The sequence below is a fragment of the Emys orbicularis genome, chromosome 10 (genome assembly GCF_028017835.1).
Source record: "Emys orbicularis isolate rEmyOrb1 chromosome 10, rEmyOrb1.hap1, whole genome shotgun sequence".
Taxonomy (NCBI): Eukaryota; Metazoa; Chordata; order Testudines; family Emydidae; genus Emys; species Emys orbicularis.
In genome coordinates, this window is record NC_088692.1 from 20270948 (window position 1) to 20292907 (window position 21960).

At 42.5% G+C, this 21960-nt stretch overlaps 2 protein-coding genes across 3 annotated transcripts in view; one reads left to right on the forward strand and one right to left on the reverse strand.

Moving 5' to 3' along the window:
* The window catches only part of PDXDC1 (pyridoxal dependent decarboxylase domain containing 1), a 46811-nt gene extending 39399 nt beyond the window's left edge, over positions 1-7412 (forward strand). The window contains exons 20-23 of the mRNA XM_065411627.1: positions 2622-2714; positions 2813-2909; positions 4438-4542; positions 7070-7412. Of these exons, the coding sequence (XP_065267699.1) occupies positions 2622-2714; positions 2813-2909; positions 4438-4542; positions 7070-7341 (567 nt within the window). The 3' untranslated portion in view covers positions 7342-7412. The remainder of the gene's footprint in view (positions 1-2621; positions 2715-2812; positions 2910-4437; positions 4543-7069) is intronic.
* A 2822-nt stretch (positions 7413-10234) lies between these two features.
* On the reverse strand, positions 10235-20980 carry NTAN1 (N-terminal asparagine amidase). Of its 2 annotated transcripts, XM_065412006.1 has the most exons (10): positions 20861-20980; positions 18627-18729; positions 18477-18542; positions 16913-17021; positions 15547-15620; positions 14804-14857; positions 13528-13581; positions 12662-12759; positions 11404-11517; positions 10235-11218 (listed from the first exon to the last, which is right to left on the reverse strand). In XM_065412006.1, the coding sequence occupies exons 1-10, from the start codon at positions 20939-20941 to the stop codon at positions 11051-11053; spliced, it is 921 nt and encodes a 306-aa protein (XP_065268078.1). In that variant the 5' UTR covers positions 20942-20980; the 3' UTR covers positions 10235-11050. The 2 variants fall into 2 exon arrangements, with proteins under 2 accessions (XP_065268078.1, XP_065268079.1); XM_065412007.1 differs by lacking the exon at positions 18627-18729 and having other exon boundaries at positions 20861-20945.
* Between the last annotated feature and the right edge of the window lie 980 nt (positions 20981-21960).

A 21960-nucleotide genomic window follows, 5' to 3' on the forward strand; every position in this document is an offset into this window, starting at 1 on the left:
CCTATTTTCAAAATTTACAAAATGTTTTAGCATTAGTTTTCTCCAAACTGGTTTCAGGGCAACTTCTTATTCTTTGATGTGAAAGAAAATTGCACGTATTTAGCTATATAGTGATTTGCATCTACATGGTGAGAGAACTTCACAGTATTATGACTCTCTCATGATACCTTGGTTTAGGTTTACATTTTTGTGTTTATAACTCTTCTGCTAGCATTAGATACTTTTCTAGTGCGGAAATAGGCAAACTCAGTGACTGTACGGTTTCCATAATGGTTTAAGCCATCAGAAAAAAATTTCCCTTTTTGAATAATCTGGGGCAGATCATCAACTGGTGTAAGTTGTTCCATTGAATTCAGTGAAACTATGCCAACACACCAGCTTGAAAATCTGCCACTTAATGTTTTCCATTCATTTTATTTGTTAAACCAACAGCTTGGAAACTGGATTTACAGTGTCTTTATTGCTAGTAAAAACGTTGGTGCTGATACAGGATTACCTGAGAAGCTTTGGTTAATATCTGGCCTATTGAAGTTGTCATAACAAAACCTTCAGTAAAAAGGAAAGTGGTGGTTATTTGAACAACAACCTACTGCACCCACAGAATAAATCCTTGTTCAAGTGTACTCGGAATAGTCCCACTCCTGGGGATGTGCTGATTATGTAGCTGTGCCTGTGGAACCATTGATAGCAGTGCCTGGTGGAGTGCTATTGCACCTCTCCTGTTCCTTCCCTCACTGGTCCTGAGACTATAAAAGAGGGTCTTGGCTCTCTAGCCACCTCAGTTCCTTCCAATTGCTGCAGCGGATCAGGAACTGCATTTGGACTCTTAGCCTGAATCCCGTGCTTGAATAGTGCCCATTATGCTAAGCATAAATTTAGATTACTTTTCTTGTGTTAGCATTTTAAGGGTTAGGAGTTTTTTTAAAAGGAAATATTAAATGTTCTAAGTAGTTGTTAGTTCATCTCTGGTTCCACTATTAGAATCCAATGGTGGTTATGAAGAGCTAGAGATCAGCTATTAAGAAGTGCACCTTTTGTCCTGCATTTGATGCTTATGAGATGCCCGTCAGGGAGGGACATTGTCCCTCAGGGGTTCAATCTGAAGTGCTTTCACCCCAAGAGTATGGGAAGAACAGACTGCAAATGGTCCTGCTGGCAGGAGGCTTTGACAGACAAGCCCTCTGGATATTGTACACATTTGTGAGCAAGCAAACAGACCCTGATACTACTTGAGAGAAGAGGCAGCAGAGACCTCTCCATAAGATGCCATCTTCAGTTCAGATCTCCAAGAAATCTCTGGTACCTAAAAAGGATCCTGATCCATTGGATCTGAAACTGAAAAGCGGAAATAACCTGTTGGTGATTGGCTCTGCTCACTGAGCCAATCTGCAGGAGTGACACCTTCCTTGGAACCAGGAACTTTGGGGGGGGGAACTCAGGGTGCAAAGAAGGACTCTATCAGCAGAGCCTCGGGAGTCAGTGGATGTGTCTAGAGCAGTCTGTCACAGATCTGGTTGAGCTCCCCAGTTGGACACTTAGCATACTGCGGTAAGGGGATCCAAACACTGACTCCCATGTGCCCTTAGCTTGCTGGTGCTGAGCAGAGGTTAGGCATGTCCCAGTCTAACGAAGCAAACAGCTGTCATTGCTGATAGACTGGGTTCAATTCTCCATTCTGAACTTCCTCAGTAACTGACCATGACAGTGGTAGCTAAGATCTGTCATGTGGAGCCACAACCTTAACTTGGGTCAAATCTGGAAGGGAGCAATAAGGACTTTGAAAAGAAAAGGAAGGCTTCTTCAGATCCCCACACTGCTGCGTCTTTGACCTATATTAGACCTGAAAAAACTCAACTCCTTTATCAGGAAGTTCTGATTCTATCTCTTTAAACTGGCATCTATAATACCTTCCCTCTCTATACAAGGTTGGTTTGCTGTTCTCAATTTGAAGTCTATTTCAATCAGATCATTACACTGCCAATATCTTTGCTTCCTAGTAGAGGAGAATTATTTTCAAATCAGAGTCCTTCCCTTCAGCTGTTCTACTGCCCCCCAGTTTTTACAAAGTGCCTCAGGGAGGTGGCAGCACATTTTTGGAGACAAGAGATGCACATATACCTGTACTTGGATGACTGTTAAATCAAAGTGTTGCCAGAACAAAATCTATCCAAAATCATATCCTTCACCGATGCTCCCTATTTGAGCTGGGGCTCTCAGAAAGTTCAGGAACAGTGAGAGGAGGAGATAGGTGAGGTGAGGGTGCAATAGCGTTACAACAAGCACTGCAATCTAAAGGTTCCATCAGCACAGCTGCACCACTGGCATATTCATGAGTGTGAATATACAGAGGACACTCAAAGAACTCTGGCTAGAGGTGAGTAGCCTACATCTAAGCAAGAGAAATTCATGCCCTTGCAATTAAATGTGTTACAAGATCCATGTAAAAAAAAGCTACTCTCAATCTATAGTTGTCTATTTATAGTATTAAATAAATGGCATTAGTCAACTACTGACCTAATTTAGAAAAATGCACAAATGTCCCCATTTAAATTTAATCTTCATGTAAGGGACCAAGAAGCCAGTTTAAGTGCAGTAATGCATGCTCTTCCATTTTTAATTAGCTGCTGGAAAACATGACTGAAGTCGTTAGAAAGGGGATACAGGAAGCGCAGGTTCAGCTTCAGAAAGCAAATGAAGAAAGACTTCTTGAAGAGGTAAGAATTCCAAAATAATCTGTTATCTACATCACATAACTCTGTAACACTTAGATGGGTCATTCACTAGAATGATCTTTTAACGGCATGTTTTACAGGGCCTGCTACGACAGATTCCTGTAGTTGGCTCTGTGCTGAACTGGTTTTCTCCATTTCAAGCATCACCAAAGGGAAGAACATTTAACTTAACAGCAGGTAGGAATAAATACATCTGCAGCAATAGTACATTAGCAATAATTCTGTAAAATGTGGAAACTTTTACAATGTTACGGAGATTTCTTGTTAACTGATTTATAAGACGTCCAAATTTTGTGATTAAAAAGGAACTCTTAAAATCTAAAGGAACATTGTTTACCCACCCCTTCTCAAACACTGAATAAGAAAATATCTGCTGCCACCATCTGTCCAGTTCCCTTTAAATCTCAATACTTAACAATTCTCAAGTCAAATTAAAGCGATTTGCTGGATTTGGCTGTTGTTCCCTCCACTATATTACTAGAAAGGGCTCTTCAATTCATCTGTGCGAATTCCAGATGTGTACGTTGGAAAATTGGATTTCTGCTTGAACTTCTTGTACAAAAAACAGCAGGATGGAGAGCACTTAATAGTGTCATAAGATCATTCCTCCAAGTGTGTAATATATACAAGCACGATATATCTATATGTATGTGTACATAGTGAACATTATATATTATGTGGCACTAAATTGACCTGCATGCTCTAACTAAACTAATTTTTCTATTTGAGTTCTTGGTTCAGGTATCCTCTGACCTGTCATGTTCCCAACCTTCACTAGTCTGCACAATAAGACATTATTAGTCTGGGAACAGCAGGTTAGAACTGAATCGGGACTAGCTCTTGACTATGGTGGGTATAGTGTGAACATGCCTATGTGGAGGGAATCCATGGCAGTGTAAAAGAGTGAATGGAAAAATTATCCTAGTTGGATTCCACTTGTATCTCATGCAAGTCATTCTGGAGTAAGTACTAGCCTAGTTTTCCCTGAGACTGTAAGTTTTCAGACTAGGGGAGGCTGAGAATGTGGTAGCAGAGGCCTGCGGGCAGCCTTATATTTATATATATGTCAGGCCAGCCTTATATTTATTTTTAAGCTAGGAGGGTGGGGGAAGCATGTTCACTGTGTTGCTTCACTTCTCCCACAGTGGTTGAAGCACAGAATGGAAGATTCCTTTGGCAGAAAAAGGCAAGATTTGCCTGAGAAGGATTTATCCTCTTTCTGATCAAATGTTCCTTTAAAGTGCTGTGCTCACAGGGACTTGAAAGGAAGTTTGAAGCTGAGGCTGTATCAAGTTTCCAGCGGTGGAGGGAAAGGAGAATGTTCACTATGGTAGAAGTTATAAAGTGGGTGTCAGTCATTTGATTATTTTGAGAATCTGTATGCAATAGTTCATGTCCCTTTCTGTACCTGAAGCATAGTATATTCTGTTTGTGATTAGAATGGCACAGATTTATGGGGAGTTGGCAAGTACAGCTTCAGAAAGGGGGCTTAGGCCCAGATTCTCAAAGGGAGTCAGGCACCTAAATACCTTTGATGATCTGGGCCTTAATACTTGCTTGGGGACAGGCAGGAGAGTGAGTTAAATATAGAGCACCAGAAAAGTTTAAAAAATGTGTACTTAGTTAACATGTTACCTGGTTCTAATATTATTTAGTGGTGTCAATAAAACTGTCTCTTTAAAGACTTTTTTCCCTCCATTGGCAGGCTCTCTAGAGTCCACAGAACCCACATATGTATCAAAAGCGCAGGGGACTGGGACTACCCCACCCCCGACTCCGACTCCCAATCGCATTAAACAAAGACTTCCTGGTAAGTTTCCTCCAATTAATTTTAATAAACGTGCAGTTTGACACTAAAGTACACTCTGCTTTGTTCAAAAAGCTAATTAGTACATAATGGAGTTTTATTGCCTAATCAGAGTGAGTTTTGCTTTTTCGTCTCCACATACAGTAACTCGTTTCTTAACATTGTAGTTATGTTCCTGAAAAATGTAACTTTAAGCAAAACGAAGTTAAGCGAATCCAATTTCCCCATAAGAATTAATGTAAATGGGGGGGGGTTAGGTTCCAGGGAACTTTTTTTCACCAGACAAAAGACTATATATTTTTATATATATTTAAACAAACAATTTAATACTGTACACAGCAATGCTGATTGTGAGGCTTGGTTGAGGTGGTGGAGTCAGAGGGTGGGATATTTCCCAGGGAATGCCTTGCTGCTCAATGATGAACTAGCATTCGGCTGAGCCCTCAAGGGTTAACCCATTGTTGTTAATGTAGCCTCACACTCTACAAGGCAAGACAGCCAACAGAGACAGAGAGACGCGCATTGCCCCTTTAAGTACACTGACCCCCCTCTAAATACATTGCCTTTTTAAGTAGATCAGCAAGTTGAGACAGCCGCTGTTCCCAGAAAGCTTCCTCCCATGTCCCCCCTGCTCTATGGAGATGGGGTGAGCAGAGGGGAGGGGGACACCCTGACATTAGCACCCCTCCCCCCTCCCCCCCCACGCCCCCCTCCCCCGCACAGCAAGCAGGAGGCTCCAGGGAGCAGCTCCAAGGCAGAGGGCAGAAGCAGCACATGGCAGTGGGGGAAGGGACAGCTGAACTGCAGGCAATTAATAGCCTGCCGGGCAGCTGCTGCACAGGGAACTTAGGGGAGCAGGGAGCTGATTGGGGGGGGGGGCTGCTGGTCCACCCTGGTTCCAAGCCCCCACCAGCTAGCTCCAACGGGCTGCTCTTTTTGCAAGCAGTGGACGAAGCAGGCGGCTGCCAAACGATGTTTATAAGGCATTGCACAACTTTAAACAAGCATGTTCTCTAATTGATCAGCAATGTAACAACGAAACAACATTAACCAGAATGACTTTAAGTGAGGAGTTACTGTACATTAGTGCTCTAGTTTGACATGATCAGGAAAGTAGTCTTGTCATTATACCTGTCCTCCTGTTGATTTTAAATGACCAGTGCAGCAGTCAAAAAGACCCAGAATGGAGCTAAACATTCCATGGAGCACCATTCAAATCCATCTTTTCCCACCCCCATTGTGCTCTGAAGGAATAAATCCTGGGACTGCAGGGGAGGTAGCTATCCTTCTAAACAGCAATAACTACCTCTGACCACAGGGCTTTTTCCTCTGGAAAATATTCTAGAATTGTAAATTCTCTAGTTCACACTGAGGGTTACTGAAGTTTGCAAATTAGCAAGAAAACAAACGCACAACCGCAAAAAAACAAGGACAATGTATTTTATTTATTTTGGCCACTGCCGTTTTTTTTTTTTTTGCTGTGCTACACAAACGTGGTATTTTGTGGAAGTAATGATATCTTAGCATGAAATCCAGAGGTGAAAGTAAGCCGGTACACCCCGGTACGGCGTACTGGCAAGAGCCGGTTTGCCGTACCGGTGCAGCCCGGCTTCCCCTGGGGCTCCCAGCAGGGGCTGGAGCCCTAGGCCCTTTAAATTGCCACCGGAGCCCCACTGCTGGAGCCCTGGGATAGGGCAGCAGGGCTCTGTGAGCTATTTAAAAGGTCCGGGGCTCCCGCTGCTTCTACCGCCCCGGCCCTGTAAATAGCTTCCCAGGGCTCCCGTGGCTATTTACAGGGCCGGGGTGGTAGAAGCAGGGGAGCCCTGGGCCCTTTAAATAGCCCCCCAGAGCCCCAGGCTGCTGCTGCTACCCCGGGGCGGGGGGGCACTTACTTTACAGGGTGGGCTGGGGCTGGCTCTGTCTCCCTCAGCTATGCCCCTTCTGCCCTAGGCCCCGCCCCTTCCGGGGGCCAGAGCTGGCCCCAGCGTACCGCTAAGTCACTGGACTTACTTTCACCCCTGATGAAATCACACAACAGCATAAATCTGCTCAGGAGAGGCAAGATGAGCTTTTTTCCTTTCACTGTGTAAATGAGTTGATTAGCCAAATCTAGGCTGGCAAAGCGATACTGACAGTCGTGTCCTTTTTCCTCTGGTCAGATTTAAGTTTGACTTTAGTTTGGACTGTCAGCTTCTCTAGTTGGTCATTAATCCTTTGGGGCACAGTGACCTGTTGTAGTAATTTACCCATCCAAAACAGTTTTATCAAGTAATGTGTCCCTTGGCTTTTGCTCTTTTTACTGACAGTCACTTTATCCAGCCAAGCCTTAACTGGGTTACTGTTTACTGGTGCAGATTACATCAGTTACACATCTGTGCTTGTATGTCTAAATGAACTTAAATGCTGTGCTAAATTGCATCCACGGCTTTAAAAATAGAGGCCAGCTTTTTAAAATGTGGCTTATAGTTTGTATTGATTAGTCTGTGCATTTACTGCCTTCTAATGCTATATTCATTAAACATTTCCACAGGTCAAAAGCTTTTTAAAAGATCTTTAAGAAGCTCTGATGGATTTAGTGAGACCAGTTCAGTTAGTCACACTGATGACTTGGAAAAGATGGAGCAACTCTCCCATTCTGTGTCTACTGTACAAGAGCAAGGGACTGTGGAGACAGAGAAAGCGGAGCAGCAGAATGAGATCGTACAGGTAACAAATGACAAAACTGAAGACCTGCAAAGTGACAAATCACAACGATCAGGAAATGACTGCACTAAAGTAGAGGAACAAGAAAGTCTAAGATAAAATCCAGATTTTGTGAATGAAGACTTTGTATAATAACCACATTCCCTGTACGGCAGGGAAGTTTATGATGTATTCAAAATGTGAACAGTGCCACACGTTAGTACAGTAACTACTACTGTAATTCACAGTTAACAGGGATTTTGCACAAAAGCAAGTTAAAAACAAAGCTTTTTCCCCTAGGGGCCAGTTAACTTGTTTTATTGTACACTTATGACAATTGTTTCAACCCTATATACATTATCTCCAAAGTGATATTAAAATACCTGATTTATTTTAATGGCTTATAAACATTTGCCTGAAGGAATATTTTTTGGCAAAAGAGTGACAGTTATTGTATGAATCCAGGTGGCATTATAGTGCTTAATGAGTTGATCATACATTTGAATTAAGGTTAAGCATGCACCTGGTGATATTTGTAAAGTGGGCCTAATTTAAAAATATTCAATAAACCTGCCAGTTGCTCACCTTTATATTTTAATCTTAAAAAAAAAAAAAAAAAAAGCACAATAAAGTAGGTAGTCATGCTAGCTGTAGTGCACGTCATCTCATTGCTTTTTTAATCCCTAATGTTCATTAGAAATCCATTGCCTCTTACTAAAAAGGTTGTCAAGCAGTTGCGGTGCAATGAGTGACAGGGATGTACACGTGTGTATATTATGAATATGTAAATACTACTTTGCCATCAATTTTTTTTTTTTTTTTTTTTTTTGCTGTTGTATGAATTGGCCCACTTGTTAAGCTCCTTAATCTTACAGGGCTTCTGTTAACCCTCTTAGAAAGTAATAGTGCCTCTGCATGACACAGATCTATCCTTATTTACTGCTGCACACCCTCTATAACCAGGTCCTATGAACAGAGTTACTGGACTCTTTTTGGTTATGTATTTTTAAAGATACTTGTTAGTAAAGCTTGAAAAAGTCATGTTGGTGATGGTTTCTACACTATTCTGATTTTTGAGTAACATAACTAACTTTTAGTAGATATTGTACATATTGAAGAAATTATAGGTTACATACACTACAGCACATAGCTCCTTTATAATCTGTTAACGTGTGATATTAGACAAGTTTAATGTTCAGAAGTATTTTCACCGGCAGAAACTGACTTTACAGTGTAGAAGCAAAACAGATACACTAAAAAAAAATGGATCCAGCCCTACAAAATTGACTTAACACTATCACCAGTATTTCCTTTTCATAAATAGGATGTGCGTAAATTACTACCTTGCGTAGGTCATCATGATGGCTCTAGTGGTAACAGGATTGGATAGCATTGTGATATTTTAAGGATTTTTTGTTGATTTATATGTACTGTCAACTTTTCAGTTTTTGATTCTCTGGGGCTGGGGAGCTGTAGTTAAAGTATATTAAGTCAAACTTTGTTTATAATTTCAGATATTTCTCATAAAACAGAGTGCAATTTTTCTTAAGTACAAAAACAATTAAGTCAACTAGTCTTCCTTATTAGTTTATTTGGTAATGAAGTACATTAACATGGGTATATTTGTGGGGGGCAAAATCAAAAATTAATTTAATATTTTTATATTTGGAATTGCTGAACTAGTGGTTTTGTTGGACTAGAGCTACATACTTTAGATATTACCCGAATGTTTCAATAAAGATTCTTCAAATTACAGTATCTGATAATTCAATTACCGTTGAAGAAAGTTGCACTAAAATCTGTGCTGTAGTTTATGAAAACAGGTGTTTGACTGATGGGGGTGGTGGTTCTAGGTACCAAAGAAAAACTGGAGTGTCAAACACCTCTACTACAATCTCTATCCATATATTGCACAGCCTCTGTGTTCCAACTGTTGCTACTTCCAGTTCACTCAAGGCTCCGACAAGGCTCGAGGAAGGTAGCCCGAGACTCAGCATTACTGTGGGGAGGACCCAGGATGTTTAAGTTTCAGGCCCAGGGCAGGACAGAAGTTGCTTTTGAGTTTGGTTAAAAGACTCCAGAGAGAAGCCCTGGGGCCACTATACTCATACAGTGGAACAAAAGAGGAGCTCTGGAGGGGAGAAAATGGCAGGCTGATGACCAATGTTGTGTGGGATACTGATACCCCAGATTAAGGGAAGAGACTTTAAAACAGACCTGGCCAGAGGGCCAAGTGACAAGGAGCGATCACTCCAGGGCCTAACCAAAGGGCACTAGATGACAAGTGCTGCTATGCCATGCCTGGCACTGCAAGCAGTGAATCTACTCTTCTTACTGGACATGGAATTATAGGCCTCATTATTCTACTGAAGTTGTAATTAGCAAATTCAGCATTGCCCTGACTTCACAGGTGGATGTACAAAAAGAAAATGAAACAATATTTGAGAGATGAATAACTACACAATTCACCTGAAATCCATAACTTACTGTATTTTGTGATCCTTTACCTATGATTTTAGTCCTGTGAAACAAGATTATCTACAACACTGAAAACTTATTAGGGCTTTTAAAGCTGCTGTTAAGTGTCTCACAGTTTGAGTTGTAGAAGGTAGTCATTATAGACAACTAAAACAGATTTACTTATCAAAAATTGCCACAGTTTCAGAATAACCAAACTGTCAAGTTTTCATAGTGCAGGGATGTACATATGTCCCCACAAAACAGAGGGGACAAACCTCACAAGTATTTCATGACATCTTCCGTGGAGCTTCTTAATGTAAAAAAGTATCAAGGTCGAGGTAGGGTTTAAAGAGGTGTTTAAAAAAAAATAGCAATCAGAGTAGCAGAAATATTTCCATGAATGTTCTTAAACTCCACCCACAGCATGTGACGTTACATCTTTTCCTGTAGTCTCTGCAACCCAAACAATGTAGTGGTGAGTGAGCACCTTTAGCTGTTTTATTTCCATTGTCCAAGCTTCAGAGAAATGCAACAAGTAAGCAAACAACCCAAATGGTGAAAAGTTGAGTTTAATGTTTATTTTAACAGAAGATGCCCAGTGACAAAGTTTAGTGACATCGCCAGTTTACTTATTAGTAAATATAAAGATTTATTATTATAGACATTTTTAGAATTGAAGAGCTGTACTGAATCATACACTATTACTCCAACAGCAGTGGTAAAATGGCACTGTTTAACAAATATGCTTTCAAGGCTTATGCTCAGCAATCATTCCTGCAAGGTTAATGATTATATCTTTCAGTGTAGAAAAGCCCCCAGCCAACTAGTGAAAAATCTCATCTGTATCACCAAAACTTACTCTTTTTTATTTATTCAGTCAAGGACTTAATGTTTGGCTGTTTAAAATAAATCTCTCTCAAAAAACCCAATTACCAATGAATAAGTTTGTATGCATTTTATACTTCAAATTGTATTTAAGGGGACACTTAGTCCCAGCTTGAAAAAGCACTTTTGAAAGGGCAAGTGCATATTAAATCTCTCTCTAGGTAGATTTTGCAGAAGGCCTTAATATACAACTGATTAGCACCAAAAGTAAAAATGGGGAAGGGCACATCTGAAAACAAGAAAATATTGACTTTAGTAGTAAACATTCACTCCCTTATGTAAGTAACAGGGCAAACACATGCACCTCTGCCAAAATATTACTTTGAAAAGCCTTAAACAAGGCTAGTCTGATCTCAGGGCCAGCAGGGAATTTGACCAACATGGATTCAGAAAGATGCTCCTTGCAGCAAAGTAGCCACATTTTTGGCAAGGCTGTGCTTTCCCAAAGCGTGTCCTCCAGTGTTTGCCTCAACATTAAATTGTTTCAAAACAGTCTCTCCCATAAACCTTCTTCAGTCTTTTTATAAAGTCGAGGTTTCCTGTTAGGAAACAGGGAGTCATCGGGAAATGGATGCTCTTTTAAAAATAGCAATGCGGATCTAAGGTGGGAAACAAAGTGGGGTGGTTCAGCCAGAGGCGATGTGGAAAGATTCTGAAAAACAAGATGGTGTCATGAGCTATTTCAAACCAGATGGATAAGAACATTACATGGCTACTGGTGCCTCTAGCTTTAATTTCTGGCCTAGACAAAATGCACCCCCCTTTCAGCACTGCACAGAAAAGCCATCAGGGCTGACGGAATGCTAGCACAAAACACATTTTTGTAACTTCAGTTACCTGTAATATCTGTTTATCATCCTGCTCCAACCAGAAGTCCACGTGTGGGAAAGGCATCCAGAAGTAAGGTCCAATGTGGAGTTGCTCTCTCTTTGCATCATAAATATTAGTCATCTGTAACAGGGAACAGACGTTGAGGGTTTCCCTATTGAAATTGAGCAGCAGTAAGTGAACTGAACCCACCATGCCGTGAAGGGGAATGAGCTTAGAGCTGGCTCCACAGCTACTTCCCCCACCCTTTGATATGCAACAAACTGCAGCTCCTGTCCTAGGCCAGACTATTCTTCAGTGTCCCCTGCTCCTGTCCTGTTCAGCCATCTACCTCTCCTTCACTGCTTGTCTTGTTTCAGCTCCCTTGTGTGTGTGTGTAGCAGCACTGCAGGGTGGACAACTCTCCCTCCCTGCTCTGCCCTGAGTTAACCAAACGATTGGACAAAACAGCTGCTCTGCCCTTATCCAAGAGGCGAAATAGCCTTTTTGTGCCAGAATTTTGGGCTCAAGATCGTAAGTGGCAAACCTTAAACTCACAGATATTCCAGCTGCTTCTACACCATGATCCTGGGGACAGTGGAGGGTGTTCCCCTGTTATGGTTTAGTAGACATGGGTCAAGAGCCTGCAAATACTTCCTTGTGCGAGTGTCTTCTTACTGAAGTCGTTAGCCTTTGGACGAAAGCAGTGTCTTTATGTAGCACGCCTGCGTCTGAGAGATCGTGTGGACCGAAGAGAGCTGGGTTCAATTCCCAGCTCTGCCACAGACTTCCTGTGTGACTCAGGCAAGTCAGTTAGTCTCTGTACCTCAATTCCAGGTCTGTAAAACTGGATTAACACCACTACCCCTCTCTCACCCTTCCTCTGCCAGGGACTGACTGTCCAGCATCTAGCACAGTGGTACTCTGATCTCAGCTGAGGCCTCCTGGAGCTACTTTAATACAAATACTGAAGTCTGTCCTTGTTTCCAAATAGAATACTTGTCGAAGTTTTCCATCAGGTACCAGCAGCTGCTGTAGTACAGATATTGGCTGGTATGTCCAGTGTTGGTCTCTGATTACACAACCACAAACTGGCAGTATTTTATCATAAGAGTAATTTCTCCTTAAGGAGTAACTATTAGTTTCTGCCACAGACAAAATATCAGGAGTATTTTTCTCTTAAGAGTTGTTCTCCCCTCCCCCCACCAATACACACATTTTTATATATATATATATATAAATAAAAGTGTGTGTGTGCGTGTATGTGTGTGTGTATGTATTCACTCACTGGTGCTCCTGTTAACATACGGGCTGAACGCAAATCCTCATCTGGTCCCTTATCTGGAAAAGTTGCATGGAAAATCTCTGCTGTTTTAACATTCACAGCTGGGGAGAAAATGGTTTGAATAAGACACAGTTAACCAGCTAATGACGTCATTTAAAATGTCCATCCCCCCACAAACACAGCATTCCAGACCAACAGCGCTCTTTGGCACAGACAAAGATGAATTTCAGAACTTATCAGACACTAATATCAAAGGCTATGACAGAGAAACACTTTCTGGTTCACTTGTATTTTCACAGTGCTATTGGGTTTCTAGCAGCCCCGAGGAAAGTTTAAAAGAATATGGTCAATTTGAAGATACGACTATGGGAATACAATTTTTGGACAAATTGTATTCCTATAGTGGTATAAAGATCACAAACTGAAAGTAGTTAGAAGAAAGAAAAAAAAGGAAGAGAACAAAATCAACTAAACCCAGCAGAAAGGAGTTGGACTCCAAACAGAAAAGGCAAAGGATCAAGTAGTCTAGCTCACTGCAGGCCAATAGTTCAGCTAAATGCCATGAAATAACCCTTCGGGCTCTATGATCTCATTAAAAGGAAAAGAAAAAAATATACACATGCTCCTGACCAAGAGGACCCTTTCCAAAGGCATTTCCCAAGCAGCAGTACATCTTCAGTGTCTAGCAAAGCCAGTCTGAGTGGTATTAACAGCAGCCCTGTCCTACCAGAGTTAGCATCAGAGCTACACTGATCTGTGCACCAGGGTATTTTATATCTTCTATATTAGCCTTGGCTGGCAAATGTGTTACCTTTACAAGTCTGAACAGCAACCAGTTTAAAATAGTATACAAGATGCATTGTACTCACCTATTCCATAAATGATTGGGAAATGATTGTCCTTTTCCTTCCTATCATTTAATTCTGTTTCAAAAAGAACAAATATGTCAAATAATCCAGCCACTATCATCATGTTTATTTCCAAGCAGCGTTAGTTTAGCTTTAGGCAGGGAGGTGCCCAGACCTTACCAAAAAAAAATAAAAAAATAAAAAATTGTGGGACATGCAACATAAAGCAGCCACAAGGGAACTGAAGACTTGGGTTCATATCCTTGTTTAACTCAAGTGAAGTGAGTTTATCTATTTATGTTTTTATACCATGGCTATTATCATGGTATACAGGACAAATTCAGACACAGTCAGGGTAGTTCCATCTCAGAAGAATGGCAACTGCTTATGCCAGTTCTGAATTAATCCTTATCTTTGGTGAACATTTATCCACAGAACAGAACCAGACTATATAAAATCACTCCTGTTCTTTTTGCGGATACAGACTAACACGGCTGCTACTCTGAATACACCATAGAAATCATTCACATCCTAACAGGCCTGGGACTGAAACAGCTGCTCAGGATTAAAATGCATTGACAAGGGCAGCATGGGAAAGGTGTAACTCTTCTGCCCACACCATGACTGGCTCTAGACAAAGCTATTGGCCCCTCAATTTCACATGCCAAAAACATACAGCTGTAATGATGCCATGTTTCAAAGGTTTAAGCTACAGCCAGTGTGAAAATACAGCTCTTGTTCTCACTGAAAATGAGGAGACATCAAAAATAATCAGACTTGAATTGGAAAAAGGAAACCGAAGAGGGGACAGAGGGAAAGGATGATAAAAGAACAATAATTTGGGGCATGTGTCTCCTACGCACTTCATTCATCTGTCTGCTGCAATCTAGATGGGTTTAGGTTTCCTTCCCAGCAGAAACACAAACGTCTAAAATTTGGAGTGCTCACAGGACCACATGGGTGAAATACTTCAGCTATTTCCACAGGTCCTATTAGCAACTGCAAGTTGCCGTAGCACTTCTGGGAAGAGAAGCCCTAGCCATTGCCCTTCCTGCAGTGTGCTGTGGTAAATCACTACTTCCAGAATACTGACTCTGGAGTACCCAACTAAAATGAACAGATCAGTATACAACAGCAAAAAACACTGTAGGCAATAAGCCCTCATGTGCCTAGAGCTCACAGACTCACAAAGCTTACAGGCCAGATCGAAAGGTTGCCTCTCCTAAAATGAAGAGCCTCACATTTATTTCAAAGACTAAACATACTTTTACAAAAGGGAAAACATTGAAACTCTTACCTGTCACACAGAAAGTCACTAAATGGACATCATCTTGCTGGAGATCAAATGTTCCTACAGCAACAACAGTAGCAGCAAGGTATAAAACTGACTCATGTCAAGGCATGTGCTGCATATAAACTATGGGGTATATCAATGCTGTGCACTGCAGATTAGACGTGAGGCCCTCATTACTAGCAGGAAATCTCCCACTCCATTGTTCTTGATACAGATAATGGACCAGTGTGTGTTTTCCAGATATGTCTCAATATCTTGCTCTTATAAAATAAAGAGAAAGCTACTCTATACAACAGTAATTTACACAACTGGCCATTGGCAAGGGCAGAAAGTTGTTAAAGAGAAAGCCTTGTTTATCAACATTTTATTCCTCTTACAAGCATTTGTTTAAGGTAGCTCTGGCATTGTGATCTCAGGTTTAGTTTGTTACACATTTAGCAGGGTACATTCATTAGTAATACCCATTTTATATATGGGTAAATATAGGTACAGAGAGAGAAGAGACTTGCCCAAGATCATACAGCATGTCACACATATATATAGTACATGTGTAAATCATCTCACTGCACCATCCCCATGTATAAACACATGCCGCACTTCAAATTCCCAAATGGAGAAAAACTCAAATCCAAGATTTTTTTCTACTGTATAATTGAGGATTAAGATCACACACACACACACACACACCCCAAATCCAGCCAGAATTCTAGTTTTTGGACATGAGAATGGAAAAAATATGAACTTACTAAGAAGCTGATTAGTAAGTTTTTGTGATAACTGCCTATCATCATTGAAACCTCCAACTAGGTGAACTTCCAGCCTAACAAACAGAGATGGAATAACAGGAAACAGCAATTAAAAAGACATCCCAATGTGAATAGCTTTTCAATACAATCCCCAGCCCACACCGTACAGTGATCATTAGAGAAGGCTCATTTATTACAGTCACATGCGCCAGTTGATTGTGTATTACCTCATGACCTAATGTGAGTAACCTCTTTGTTCTGGACACTATAGGGAATATCAGATGAGCAACACAAACTAAGGACTTGAATCTGAGAGGCACTGAACATGGGAAGTTGCCACTGAGCTTGATGGGATTTACACGTACTCAGCTCCTCACAGGACTGGACCTTAAATTACAAAGCTATGTTTTAAGCTTCTCAACAAAGATCAATTAAATGTACTCCAGTGACTTCCTTACAACTCACGCAAACCTTAAGATAGGGGTCTTGGTGAGACGTCTGTGTAAATATGGCTCCTCTTTCACTCTATAGGTCTGTTCTCCGTGGCCAAGCTCTTCAAAAGTGACTAGTGATTTTCAGGTATCCAACTTCAGGGGACCCCGTAAAGGGACCCAATTCTTGGAAAGTGCTGAGGAGTCACCAGCTGAAAATCAGGCCCCTTTAAGGTGTTTCAAGTAAGATACTCAAAAGCAACTACTTGCTTTTGAGTAAGTCTTGGACCAGGTGTATTCAGCATTGTATCTGCCGACTTTACCAAGTTTTGCCTCTACAGGTCTAACAGGAGTAAACACAATCAAAAGGAATTAAGCTGGATTCTTTTCTGGCTCCCACAACAGCAACAGAATTTATAACTAAATTCTGATTCAGAATCTTTATTGTTTTATGTGCAAGCCAGAAACTTCCAGATTAACTCAGATCCCAGGATGAGTTTACAGAACCAACAGTTTTTAAAAAAAAGCAAAAATCCATTTGTGAAACTAAGCACATTTGAGATGGAAATCACTGAGACCCAATAAACATGGAACCTCACAATGGCAGTTTTACAGAGACACTATTCAAAGCAGACTCACGCTTTAAATTAAAGCGCTGCTAAAAGAACTACAAAAATAATATATACATACAAACGTCGATGGTTCTGAGTAAATCAAGAACAAGAAAAGCTATTAAATCTGTAACAATGCCAGTAGGCAAAAAAAATATCACTGTGAAAACAGTACCTTGTTGAGATGTGTTTTCCTGCCCTGGCTCAGCAAGCCGCTAATTCTTTATCTGAGCCCCAAATGATCACATTTAGAATTTCCCAGCTTACACACAACAGTGACCCCTGTGAAGTACCGTATACAAGACATAATAGAGCAGAGCTGACCTTCCACATTCTGTGTCATTAGAAAAAGATTTTACTGCACTCATAATCAGCGACACCTCGGCTTGCGTGCTGGATCCATCACAGTGTGTCAAGCAGGTAGCCCCACTCCCTGAAAGGCGGGCAATAAGCAAACATTTACCTGACCACAGCTCTGTACAACAGCAACAAAAACTTTGTCATTCTGTAGAGTAGGTTATAAAATGGATAAACCGGATCCAGATTTTACAGGAGGAGAAACTGACACTAAATAGATTAAGTGACTTGTCTGATATCACACAAATTCAGTGTAGTCAGGAACAGAACCTCAGTCTCCTGATTCCCAATATCCTGTTGAAACCACTAGGTCTCCTGTGCTGCCTTCATAAGAGCAAGGGACTGAGTTCCATTCCCATCTCTGTCACTAAGGGCTTGTCTACACTTGAAACACTACTGCAGCACTTCAGCATAGACACTACCTATACCAGCAGTTCTCAAGCTGTGGGGCGGGACCCCAAAGTGGGTCACCAGGGCTGGCTTAGACTTGCTGGGGCCCAGGGCCGAAGCCGTAGCTTGAGTCCCACCACCCAAAGCCTGAGGGTTTCAGCGCTGTGTGTTGGGACTCAGGTTACAGGCCCCCTGCCTGGGGCTGAAGCCCTTTGGCTTCAGCTTTGCCCCCCCCTCCCAAAGTCAGTTGGGCTCGGGCGGGCTCAGGCTTCGGTCCCCCGTCCTGGGGTCATGTAGTAATTTTTATTGTCAAAAGGGGGTCGCAGTGCACAGAAGTTTGAGAACCCCTGACCTATACCAACAGGAGTGGTTCTTCCGCCAACATAGGTAATCCACCTCCCCAAGAGGCAGTAGCTAGGTCAATGGAAGAATTCTTCTGCTGACGTAGTGCTATCTACACAGGGACTTCGGTCGGTTTAACTTCGTTGCACAAGGGGGTGGATTTTTCAGTCTAAATCTGGATCGATCTAAATTCTTTAGCATAGACAGGCCCTGGGTCACTGTATGACACTAGACAAGTCACTTACTTAACCAACAAAGCAGACTCCTGTGGTCTAAGGGCTGGTCTTCACTACCCGCCGGGATCGGCGGTAGAAAATCGATCTCTTGGGGATCGATTTATCGCGTCTCGTCGGGACGCGATAATCGATCCCCGAATCGACGCGTGTACTCCACCAGCCCAGGTAGGAGTAAGCGCCGTCGACGGGGGAGCCACGGCGGTCGATTTGCCGCCGTCCTCACAGCGGGGTAAGTCGGATCAGATACGTTGAATTCAGCTACGCTATTCCCGTAGCTGAATTTGCGTATCTGAAATCGATCCCCCCTCCCCCCCCCCCGTAGTGTAGACGTACCCTAAGGGTTAGAGTGAACATGCAGTTCTAGTGTATGCTGCCGAAGGTAATGCAGGCTGGTAATAGCAAGGTTTCTTAAAACGTGACCCATGCAAACTAGAATAAATGAATTAGAACACCCAGTGCAAGCTCAATACATCAAATGTGGAAATTCCATATGAAATAACAGTCATTACACAGCCATTATTTGAGAAACATGCATCTCATGGTCCAGGTTTCCTTTATGATACCTGTGTGCCTGAGCACCACCAAGTGGCACGTAGTTGCATCATCAGACCCAAGGATGGACACGGAACCTGTTTTAAAGGAGAGAAATACAGTAAGAATTTGGCCGTCATGCCTGTTGCTTCAATAGCTAACATTATTGCATCCCCACGTACCATCTTTAGGGGTGGTCACTGCAAACTCTCTTTGCTGGATGTATAGAAGTCCTTTGGGTCCCACTGTTTGAGCAGGTTGGCCTCTTAGAACTCTTGCTTTCTCCTGTAAATAAATTGCACTCAGACTAAAATGGCTGAAAGAGCAGGTACAGCAAGTACTAGAATGGACACCGACCCAACCAGGCCTTTGGAAAACAGAGGGAATCAGGTGGCAGTTCCGGGAAGACCATGAAGGCTGAGATTCACCATAAATACTTACATTTCATGGTGTTTTACATCTTCAGTAACAAAGGGGGAGGCCAAAGACTCGGAACATGGATTGGATATCAGCAGACCTGAGTGTGACTGGTTTCCACAACAGCCAAGCCTACAATCATGAGTTTTGGAAGAAGGCTATAAAAGTCATTGATCCCCAAAGAGGTAAGTGGCAAGAAAGAAGAGCGTTTTACATCCTCGAGGCTTTTTCCAAACATTAACCAGTTAATCTTCACATCACCTCAGACACAAAGAGTCTGTCATCCCCACTTTAAAAATGGAGAGAGAGAAAAAGAAAGGGACTTGACCAAGGCCACATAATCATCAATCAGTACAAGAGCTGAACTCAGCAGTTTCTGGCTCCTAGACCTGTGCTCAGTCTACTGCTATGACTAGAACAGTTAAATATTTAAGTCAGATCTATTAGCTTCCCTATAGTTGTTATCTTGGATGCTTTTAAGAGACATTCACAAAGGATAATTTTTAAAGGCTTGACTGTGATAACCTTACACACATCTAGCAAATAGCATGATGCAACATGAGTAGTCCTGCTAAAGTCAAAAGGACTCCTTATGGAGGAAAGTACTGTTCAGGGTGAGTAAGGTAATCACAATCTAGAGCTAAAATACCAGAAGATATGAACAAAATAATCAACTTGATTACTTGTAAGTTGTTTTTATTTGATGATTTCATTCATTATAAATCTTTATTAATTATTATTAATTATTATTATTATATTAGTACTAGAGAATTAACATACATAAGCCTCCTATTTGGAGAATGAACCAAAGTCTATTGTACCAGCAAACCCTGGATTGCTCAAATGACTCTGGGTCTCCCCATAGAAGCGGTCTTGGAAGCACAAACACTATGTTCATTTCTTTAGCTGGTAAGAAACTCCTCCCGCTGGCTTGAATGCAGTAGAGGGATAGATTCTAGTGATATTTGCTCAGCTACGCTCCACAAAACATTATGTAACCCTCCTTCCCATAAACCAAACTGTTACTGAGTACTCTGTTTCCTGAAGCTGACCACACACATCATTCAACACTGATTTACTTTAATACCCAATCACAAACTTGAGTCTGTTTTGTTCTAGCAATGTCTAAGACTGGCTATGCATAGCCTGATTTGGGAGCTGCAGGGGCTCAGTACTGTGAGAATCTAGCCAGAAACATTATTACAGGGTATGGACTTGATGATTCAATAGGGGTTCTCCATTTCCAGTGGCTATAACACGATAGCATTCTCTAGTACGGGAAGGGGGGGGGGAAATAGAGCTTGGGCTTTTTTGCTTCTTGATGATGCATAAAGACCCTCCCTCCCATACCCATAGCTGGACATCTATGCCCCTGCACTGCCCATGCCAGAACACCCTGTATCAGGGCTTCTGGGCCCCCAAGAACACCACATGCCAGGATGTCCATGCCTCCAACATGCGGGCACCACATCAGGGCTTCTGCCCTCCCACCCAGCACCCCACACTGGGGGGGGGGGGGTTGCATGCCTCCAACACCGGAGAGCACCCTATGCCAGAGAGACAAGGTCTGGCTCCAGAGCTGGTCTCTCTCACCAACAGAAGTCGGTCCAGTAAAAGATGTTACATCTCCCACCTTTTCTCTTTAATATCCTGGGACCCACATCGCGACAAAACTGCATATACCCTGGGCCAGGGCATTTAGCCCACTGAGAGCGCCAAACAGGCGTACAGACCCCCATCCTACTTGGTAAGTTACCTGTGACATTGGTAAACTCCCCTTTTCCCCCGTCAAAGCCAATAGGCTCTGGACTTCTCATTAGAGGAGAGGGGCCTCCCGTCCAAAGCCTGCTCCACCCCGGCCAGCTCGGGAGATGGCACAAACCTACTCCCTCCAACTGGGCACTGCAGCCTTCCTGGCTGGAGTCCGACAACCCTCCTGCCTCCCCGCTGGGGCTGCCCTTCCTTCCCTGCACCCCTGCCGCAGCCCCCGTCCCCTTACCTCCAGGTGCGAGTAGTTGCGGATCAGCTCCCCCGGGGGCTGGGCCAGGTCGATCCGATCCCCGTTAATCAGCAGAGGCATCTCTGGGAAGCGCCCGCTCCTGAGGCTGCCGGGCGGACTACTTCCGATAGCAGCCAGCTGGGAGGGGAGGCTGCATGGGCTGACATCGCAAGGGGTTCTGGGAGATGTAGTCCGGATGGAGAAGCCTGGTTTGGATTTGAGTAGTTCTGTGCAAGCAGCCGGAGTGTCTGCCGCCGGAGCCTGCACAAACCTGACTTCAACTAAGGGCGGGGAAAGAAAACGATACTGATGCACGGTAGACCACCTCACCCCCACTCCCAAGAGAGCAGCATAGGTACTCTCCCCTCTTAAAATGAAACTTGCAACCCCAGAAAGGGTTGAAGAAATGTGTGGTTCACAGCTAGGACAATTGCAGATCTGTCTGAATTTCCACCTCCAGGACAGGGACTACTGAACTCCAGCAGGGCTGTATTTAAAATAAACCATCTCTAATGGAAACTACAGGGGGCATTTTAAGCAGGCAGAATATAATGACCCATCATGGAAACTGCCCATTACAGTAGGCTTTAGTTCTCTCATGAAGAGTACCATCAATTACACAAGCAGGGCACAAATACTCATCAAACCAAATTTTCAGCAGACCAGAAAAAAAAGAGGCCCACTGAATGTGTGGGCCCAGCCATTTGTACATGTAAAAATCCTGTCTTTAGATAAGAAGAGGCAGTAAGATATACTCACACATACAGATTTTCTTCCCCCACATCCACACATTTTGTGGGTACAGTTAGATCCATGCTGAAAATTTAGCACATTATGTCAAATTAAGAGTTTCATACCTTAAAAGCAGTAAATAATTAATTGCTTGAGGCATATTCAGAAATATTTATTTAAAACTGGGTATTTTCAATCAGCCCCCACTTCCTATGCACTGGCTTGGTATCTGCAGCACTCACAGCACAACCCTCACTTCTAATGGCCCAAGTCAGACCTTGTACAGGCTGGGAAGTGATACTGTGGTCTGACATATATTGCATTAATTCATTTAAGTCTTAAACAAATCTGCTTTTTCTTTCTCCACA

Excerpts from the sequence above, each read along its gene's own strand:
- NTAN1 (XM_065412006.1), bottom strand. The coding sequence starts at position 20,941 with ATGCCTCTGCTGATTAACGGGGATCGGATCGACCTGGCCCAGCCCCCG. Across the intron at positions 17,022-18,476 it reads GGTGGTGCTCAGGCACACAG|GGAGTGGGGCTACCTGCTTG; the intron begins GTATCATAAAGG and ends CCCGCCTTTCAG. Across the intron at positions 14,858-15,546 it reads ACTTACTAATCAGCTTCTTA|GAACATTTGATCTCCAGCAA; the intron begins GTAAGTTCATAT and ends TTGTTGCTGTAG.